The following is a 9142-nucleotide window of genomic DNA, read 5'->3' on the forward strand; positions in this document are numbered from 1 at the left end:
AGGGCAGGTGGACAACAAGCTGCTCTTGGTCCCCTTCCCAGTTGGCGCTCCTTCCGGTCCCCTTACCGCTCCCCCTTTCCTGGGGAGAAGGATTGGACTCATCCACGATCACTGCCCCTTGGTAGAAGGGCCCCCTTCCCCCTCAGTGTCAGTGGGGTAGAATCAATACCCACGGTACTGGGGCTAAAGAGGGAGGGCATTGGGAGTGGGGGGTGGGGTGGGGGGGGAGTCTAGATGGGCCTCTCCCCCCAGAAGGGTTTGGGTGCTAATAGCTCCTGTAAGGGAGCTTGCTACCCAACTGCTGGGGGGTACAGGTCTCCTCTGCCTGCCCCCTGGACTCATGCACTTACCCCACTCCACCTGTTGCTGGGGTCACCTCATTTCTGCACATCACTTTGGGGTGCGGAGGGAGAACCACAAACCCCTCCAAGCCTCTCTTCGTGGTTCCAGCGAGGCAGTCATCCTTCATTTCTCTTTTTCCAGCTTTCGGGAAGCAGTTAGGGAATGTATGATGAAGCAGAAATGAGCCGTCAGGATATTTTAATGGCTTATATGTCACGTTGGTGCATGTGGCTTTGAACTGGAGCCTCTTTCGTTTCCTGCAGAGAGCGCAGCAAATCCCAATTGATAACTTCTACAATCCACAACTTTTTTTTATCCCCTCCCCCTACATTCACTCTTACGCTGTATATTTGGACGCGTTTCCTAAAAAATTCTTGTCAAAGTCCCTGGACTGGAGAGAAGAAGACTTTTCTTTTTTGAAGAATTATTTTTGCTCTCCCCCTTTTTAATGGCTACCCTCCCCCCTCATGTTCCCTCCTTGTTTTATTTTTTGTTGTTGTTGTGTTTTTTTGTTTGTTTGTTTGTTTTTTGTTTTTTTGGAAAGGCAAGAGAAATGGGTTCAATATTTGTTCTCCCTAGGATAGCAGTTTAGCCTCTAGAGAAAAGTTGCAGGCAAGGTTTTTATAGCTGCGTTGGAGCCAGGTCCAAACTCCCCTTATAGACAGTAGAAAACCTTTTGTTCAAAAAAGATATATCAGAGCCACTCAAAGTGTATACTTTATTTTTTTAAAAACCATTTCTTAAGCTGATCCCTTTCTTTCCATTTCTCATCCAGGTCAAGTCAAAGTTGTTACTGGGCTGCTGCACTCAGACTTGTTGCTGGGGACAGTATATTTGTTTTTTGTTTTTTGTTTTTTTTTTCTCTCTCTCTCTCAAATTTCTATTTCCCAGCCCAAGCACAAATGCTCCGCCAGGTCTTTTTAGATACTGGGAAACCATCCCAGTTACACAAGTCCGGTTTTGAGAGAGGAGAGTGCAGGAAAAGGGCAACTCAGTTTGCCAACCCCAGGAGAAAGTGCTGATCCTGTCTTCCTTCAGCTTATGGAGACTGGGGCAAAACAAATTCATTTTCATTTTCCTCTCTCCCAAGCACTGGAGAGTTTCCTAGCTGGGCTGCCTGTGAAAGGATGAGTTGAGGTTTCTTTGTTTGGAAAAAGAGTTTAGGGCTGATTCAGCTGCAAATAAGCCAAATGAAGTTAGAAACAAAGGGCAAATTGAAAGATTCCGACTCTTGGCTTTTTGTGTTTTCCTTACTAGAAAATAATTAGACCTAATGAATATGCAGACGTTTGGGCTAAATCCTTAGCCCAGGCTGCTGGGTTTTAAACAGAGCTTCGGAGAAATGCAACCTTTATCTCCCCCACCCCCGAATCCGTGTGCATTTTTTTGAAATGCATAAATGTTACTGGCCTTAATTGATTGAGTCACAGGGATTTTTTTCCTACTTTTAAGTGCCATACTCTTCTACCTTTCAACAATCATTTTAATATATGGTCAATGGCTCTTTGTGGACAGGACAAAAAGCAACTACGGGCAGTTGTTGAATAGACTTTGCGCTGGGCAAAGACAGGTTAATCGAGGGCCGTATCGCGAAAACAAGCGAGTGTTGTATGTTTGCACTGAATCCAAATGTCTGCATTTTCCTAACTAAATCAAAGGGAGTGTTATTTCTTTTTCTGCTCACTCATCTGAAGGTAAGTAAATTTTCTCTGGCGATCAAAAGCCTGGTCGGCAACAAAGACTGCGCCCGTTTTTTCCACCGTCCTGGTGTGGCGAGTTGCGGAATTTCAATAACTGTGACAAGGGTGACTGATTTGTGAAGTCAAAAAGGTTTGAATGTCACAAAATTTACATTGGTTCTATCTATCGGGGATTTAAATACCAAAAAAGTATTTGGGGATTTCTAGGGAGCTTTGGACAGTTTTGAAGAACAATGGCACATTGGGAAATTTACAGTTTTACCTGAATGAAAGGGGCTCCGGTTGGAAACAGTAGTGCAGGAGGGGGTCATGGGGGCAGACCAGGGAAACTAGGGAAAAGGGAGAAAAGAGAATAATAACACGGGGGGGGGGGGATAAAACTCAGCAACAATGTTTCCAATTTGCTATTATAAAAACCCCAAACCTCAATAAACTAGAAAGTTAAGAGCTCTCATCCACCCATGTTTATTTGAGGGAGTGGGGGGGGGGGTGAGCGAGGCAGGAAACCTGATGGATTTGATAAAAGTAAGAAAGCTGAGGGAATCGGTTATCCTGATATTTTGTAAAGAGAGAGTAGAGTGTCCATGTGCTCCCGGGATCTTAAATTATAAACAGGGCAGGGGGGGGGGGCGGAGGGGAGAACAAGGCAAGAGGAAAGAAAACTTCAAAAAGAGCAAATAACAAAAGCCTCCTTTGCTGCCCTTGAAGGGAGGGAAGATGGGGGAAAGAAAAGAAAGTTGCTGAATCCGAACATTCTAGAAGTGCCTTAGCTGTGTTTACCAGCCCCAGCCGGGTCTCCTGCTCTCCCACACACCCGAAGTCGCTAATCGCTCAGCTAAGAGCAGGTTTGAAAAAGGACAAGACTGAGAAAAAGAGATTAGCAATAGAAATAGAGATGGAGATGGAGATAGAGATAGAGATAGAGCTAAAGATAGAAAGGGAGAGACAGAGAGGGAGAGAGAGAGAGAGAGAGAGAGAGAGAGAGAGAGAGAGAGAGAGAGAGAGAGAGAGAGAAGAATGGGAGAGGAAGAGCAAGAAAGAATCAGGTTTAAAAATGTATATGACTGCGAGAAGAAAAAGGAATCATGCCCCCCCCCCCCAATTTTTTTTCTTTTTCCATGAGAAGAGGGGAAAATGTTGAAGAAAAAAAAAGTTGCTTCTCTTGGCAGCCGGGGTTGTCAAAAGGGGATGTCAAGCGCTTTACAATACCTGGGATTGATGAGGCGGGAGGGCCAATGAACAGCGCGCGGCGCCTAGGCGCGCCCTCAGTTGACACGGCGGCTGCGGGCGGGGTGAGTGAGGACGAACCAATGGGAGCCGGCGTTAGCCGCACGTGACACCTCCCCCTGCTTCCATTCATCAGGGAGGGGCGGGGGGGGGGGGGGAGAGACGGTGTCGTCCTTTCAATTCATTTATCTGCAGGAATGATTGCTGCTATCAGTCTCGCGCTCACCGCCCGGCTGAGGAGGTGAAAGTTTCTCCCCAGGAAGATAAACCGCAAAAGACAATATTGTGCATGATTTGCGCCTTTTCTTTGGCTTTTTCTTTCTTTTTTGCTCTCCGCTTATTATTATTATTATTATTATTATTATTATTATTATTATTACAGAAAGCAGAGGGGGAAAAGGGAGAGTGAAGGAGCAAGAAGGCGAGCCTGAGAAAAAAGAGAGCAAGGACGAGGGTCTAGTGGAGAAGTGAGGAGGGGCATACGGCGCGAGGCGGAGAGTGAGCAGTTGCGGCTCCTGTGCTCACATTCCTCTATGCTACAAATCCCGGAGGAAGTTTGTGTGTGTGTGTGTGTGTGTGTGTGTTTTGGGTGGGGGGGAGTGGGCTGAGATGCTCCATGGCTTTCCCTGGGCAGCCTTGACTCGGGGTCCTCTCGACAGAGACTGAGCGGCGAGAAAGAGCGAGCCCGGCCGGCGGGATCTGCTCCGAGGGCGCCGGAGCCCGCCTTGCCCATTGCCGGCAGCCGTCTGGCTTATCCGAGCTTGGCCAGGCGGGCTCCCCAGCGCGCGGAGCGGCTGCCTGCGGGCTAGGACTTCGAGAGGTGGGTGGACTCTCCCTCCCTCCACATCTTCTTCCTCCTTTTTCTCCGCCTCCCATTCCTCCTCCTCCTCCTCCTAATTTTCCCTCCTCTGTAGGCAAGGGTGGGGGGGTGGGGGAGGCCGGAACTCGCCCGGAGCAGCCACGATGCTCCTGGACGCCGGCCCCCAGTACCCCGCGATCGGCGTGACCACCTTTGGCACGTCCCGCCACCACTCCGCGGGCGACGTGTCCGAACGCGACGTTGGCCTGGGCATCAACCCGTTCGCCGACGGCATGGGAGCCTTCAAGCTCAACCCCAGCTCTCACGAGCTGGCCTCCGCGGGCCAGACAGCTTTCACGTCTCAGGCTCCTGGCTATGCGGCTGCCGCGGCCCTTGGCCATCACCACCACCCGGGCCACGTCGGCTCCTATTCCAGCGCAGCCTTCAACTCCACTCGGGACTTTCTGTTCCGCAACCGGGGCTTTGGAGACGCGGCGGCGGCAGCCAGCGCTCAGCACAGCCTCTTCGCTGCTTCGGCAGGGGGTTTCGGGGGCCCACACGGCCACACGGACGCTGCGGGCCACCTCCTCTTCCCTGGTCTTCACGAGCAGGCGGCGGGCCACGCATCGCCCAATGTGGTCAATGGGCAGATGAGGCTGGGCTTCTCAGGGGACATGTACCCGCGACCCGAGCAGTACGGCCAGGTGACAAGCCCACGTTCGGAGCACTATGCCGCGCCTCAGCTTCATGGCTACGGACCCATGAACGTGAACATGGCCGCGCATCACGGTGCTGGAGCCTTCTTCCGCTACATGCGCCAACCCATCAAGCAGGAGCTTATCTGCAAGTGGATTGAGCCAGAGCAGCTGGCCAACCCCAAAAAGTCGTGCAACAAAACTTTCAGCACCATGCATGAGCTGGTTACGCACGTCACCGTGGAGCACGTCGGCGGACCTGAGCAGAGTAACCACATCTGCTTCTGGGAGGAGTGTCCGCGCGAGGGCAAGCCCTTCAAAGCCAAATACAAACTGGTCAACCACATCCGCGTGCACACGGGAGAGAAGCCCTTCCCCTGCCCGTTTCCTGGCTGCGGCAAGGTGTTCGCGCGTTCTGAGAACTTAAAGATCCACAAAAGAACACACACAGGTAGGGAAACCTCTTTCTTTGACCCACTCCCTGTACCCCACTCCCGCTTCATCCTGGGCCTGGGACCGGAAATCCAAATTTCATCGGCCAGGCACAAACTGGGCCTTGGTTAAGTGTGGGCGTCAGGTTCCAGCAAGCAGGCAGCAAAAGTGTACGCTGGTTTTTGGTTTCAGGTTTAGAATTATGAAAAAAGTATAAGACGATCAGATGGGAAGGATCCTAGGATATAGATTTTAAAATGAAGAATACAAAAAGCCGGAGAGCATAGAGACAAACCTGGTTTTGAAAAGCTGAGGTGCGCTCGAAGCAGATAGAGGGGTGGCGGAAATTCCAGCTGCTCTAGCAGCAGACAATCTAAGTCTAAATGTTTGCTTCCCGCCGACATCCTTCTCTAGGCACCTTAGTGAGGACTTTCCCAAAGGATGAACTGATGACATTGGAGGGTCGGATGAAGAAGCACAGAAAGAAATAAAAACAGAAAGACATAAAGGAGGGAGGGAGTGGTGAAAACAAGTAGTCTGACCAGGGGAGGCTTTTTGGAGGTTGCTCATATTTAAAGAACAGAATTTTAGTAGTGACTTGTTTGTGAGTAAGCTTGAGGAGTTGGAGAGTCAGTGGAAGGCAGAGAAGTATTTTTCCCCCCCAGTCAATTAGATTTTATGAGGTGGTTTTCAAAACACTGAATCCCCCCACATTGGCCTTTAAAATAGAGACTGGTCGGAACAGTTAAAAGAAAAGTTGGTGGTGAGCTCATGGTTGTAGTATGGGCCAGGTAAGGCCATTCTGGGCCTCTTGCTCCAACAAAGCAGGGAATCCAGTCTGCTTCCCTATTCTTGTTTTCCCTGGTGATTTCTGAGAACTGCTTTTGGAATTTTGAGTTTATGGCCACAGCCAGGGAAGAATTTGTGGTGCCAAGCTCTCCACTCAGATTACCTTATAAAATGTGACTGAGTGTAGGGTGTGTGGTGGGGAAACTAAAAGGGGGTTGCAGAGCCTCAGGGAAAGGGTGGGGGGAAGAGATAGGAGCAAAACAGCAGGAGAATAAGCCCCCAAAGTGAAAATTAGAAACCTTGAGGCAGGAATTGCCTGCCGCCTTAAGTTGTTTGTATAGCCCCAGGCAGAAAAACCTGCTACTGCTCTGGGATCCAAAAAGAAAAAAATCTAATAGTAATAATAATAATAATAGCAACAACAATAAAATCTGGACCTAATTAGATTAATAGTTAAAATAATTAAAATATTTATAAATCCACTGCATATATGTGACTTCATTGAAGACCCGGGTTTTTGAACTTGCAACCTTTTTTATTTTTTATTTTTTCATTTGTTTACATTTAAAAATACAACCACAGAATTTGTTCTAATCAGACCTTTCTCTTTATCGCCCCTCACACTAGGGGAGAAGCCCTTCAAATGCGAGTTCGAGGGCTGCGACAGACGCTTTGCGAATAGCAGCGACCGCAAGAAGCACATGCATGTGCACACGAGCGACAAGCCCTATCTTTGCAAGATGTGCGACAAGTCCTACACGCACCCCAGCTCGCTGCGCAAACACATGAAGGTAATTGCCAAGCTCCCGACGCCCGCCTTCTAGACGGGAGCCGGCTCTGCTCTTCGGCTGAGTCCTTGGCGAGTGGCAGCCGGGTGGTGGAAGGAGCTGGTGCAGGCTGTGTGGGGCTGGGCAGAGAGTGGAAAAGGGGGCGGGTGACCACCAAACTGTTATAAATTTATTTTTTTAATAAGAAAAGTAAAAAGGAATTTGGCCCAGATAAGGAGTGAGGGCTATGCTAGCTGGGTGATGCTGACGAAGCTGTCGAAATTGGGACTGGAAGCGTTTGCAGAAGAGTTGAGGTCTTGCACGTAGACTTGAGCAAGCAAAGTTCAGCGGCGGGGCAGGGTGCGGGGGGAGAACTGCTGCTGCCGGGCGTGGCAGGGGCAATCGATCCCAAGTGCCCCTGGTGAGGCATCCCCAGAGGTCCAGTGAATGCTGGGCTCCCGGGAGAGGCAGCGCGCTGCCTTCACGGGTCCAAATGCGGCTGTTGCTCCCGTTCTCTATCTCCTTAAAAACTCGACTTTATTCCCGCAGGTCCACGAATCTTCCTCCCAGGGCTCACAGCCTTCGCCGGCCGCCAGCTCCGGCTACGAGTCCTCCACGCCGCCCACCATCGTGTCTCCCTCCACAGACAACCCCACCACCAGTTCCCTGTCGCCCTCCTCCTCCGCGGTCCACCACACAGCCGGTCACAGCGCGCTTTCCTCTAATTTTAATGAATGGTACGTTTAAAATCAGAAGCAAAACACCGATCAAAACCCTATTTAAGAGACTGAACACACACGTACGCAAAATATAACTGAAAGATCCCTGCGAATCAACACAGCTACCCCACTCCACAATTCTATTTTTTTGAACTTGCTTGTAGACCCAGGTCCGAGTAAGAGCGAGAGAAAGCACCAAACCTTTCGTTATCCAACCCCCCCCCCCCCCGCCTTTTTCTTTTTCTTTTTTGGCAAAGGCTTGGTAGAGAAGGGGCTGGATGGGGGTCGAGGACCAGGCTACGTCTGACCAAATGCTGACAACCCGGGGGGCCAGTTTCTCGACAGAATTAGAACAGGCTGTCTGGGCTTCGGCTTGGTTTTTTGTTTTTGTTTTTTTTTAGTTTGTTTTTTTTTTTAGCTTTGCATTCTTGTAAATACAGAATTATTAGCTTAAAATTGTACGTTGGATTCTGTAAATAGTTATATCTCGGGTTTGAGCGGGCGGGTGGGATCGTGGCGTTGTGGTCTTTGCATTGGGTCGGGGAGGGGCCGGGAGGGCGGGGGGAGGGTGGGAAGGAGGGGGAGGGGTGGGTGGCGAAAGCCAACTGTTTGTACTGAATGGCAAGAATGTTCTAGTAAATGTGTACCAAAATGTGAATTTGTACGATTACAGTCTCCACGTCGACCTAAAAGAATATTATTGGTATTGATGTGTGTGTGTGTGTGTGTAGTTTTTTTTTAATTTTTTTATTTTGCTATAAAGTGCAAACATTTCGACCCAAAGTCTAAGTACTTAAGTGCAGTAAAATGTTGTTTCACGTCCTGTCAAGAATTCGTATAGTAGGAGCCTGGATCTGCGTGTCAAAACTGGCCCATTTGTTTATGTAAAGTGATATTTAAAAAGATATAAACTATAACTGTCAGTTGCTTTTAGCAAAAAAATACAACCATGTAATGTATATAATTCCTAGTTTCCATATTTACCATATTTACCCGCATGTAAAGGGCCAGATTATTCATGTTACAGCTATTCAATATTTATGGCTAGAAGAACTCGTTATGTACACTTTAGTTTCCAGAACTGTTTGGTAATTTTTCGTACCTTATTAAAGATTCTTAAATCTCAGTGATTGTAGTAGGAATTTCTTCTTTATCCTCGCCCTCACCCCAGCAACCTGCAGCCTCTTTTGCCACTCTTAGCGGTTCTTGGGAAAAGCTCTCTGGTCTCCCTTGCCTTCCCTTTCTGTCATTGCAGGTTGTATAAACGTGATAAATGAATGCTACCCTGCTGGCTCTCTGAGAGGGTGTAATTAGTATTTATATCAAAATTTATGAAACAAATTTCAGGCCGCAGTATAATTTAAATGACCTTTGCAGATGTAGAATAACAACCATAAAAATAACAGAAATAGATTGCACAAGTGACATCAATATTAATGTAGACGAATTGTCAGAAGCTCAGTGCTCACAGCATTGCAAGTGAACTTGCAGCCAAAGGTTCCACTGCCCCAAAATTAAATTCCCCAGGCTGAAACCAAGTTGCAGATTTACAATATCATATTTTAAACTGCCATCTTCAATTAAACCATTTATGGTTATAACTAATTTTCAGGATGCCAATGCATGCTTTCCAGGCCTTACTTCTTTGTACAAAAGTAAATGTCCGTAAAAT

At 48.3% G+C, this 9142-nt stretch overlaps 1 protein-coding gene across 1 annotated transcript; it reads left to right on the forward strand.

The window, feature by feature from the left end:
• The first annotated feature begins 4213 nt into the window (after positions 1-4213).
• On the forward strand, positions 4214-7956 carry ZIC1 (Zic family member 1). The gene is made up of 3 exons (XM_036351078.1): positions 4214-5214; positions 6612-6775; positions 7301-7956. The coding sequence occupies exons 1-3, from the start codon at positions 4233-4235 to the stop codon at positions 7496-7498; spliced, it is 1344 nt and encodes a 447-aa protein (XP_036206971.1). The 5' UTR covers positions 4214-4232; the 3' UTR covers positions 7499-7956.
• Positions 7957-9142: the final 1186 nt, after the last annotated feature.

Source organism: Myotis myotis, unplaced genomic scaffold (genome assembly GCF_014108235.1).
Source record: "Myotis myotis isolate mMyoMyo1 unplaced genomic scaffold, mMyoMyo1.p scaffold_m19_p_2, whole genome shotgun sequence".
NCBI lineage: Eukaryota > Metazoa > Chordata > Mammalia > Chiroptera > Vespertilionidae > Myotis > Myotis myotis.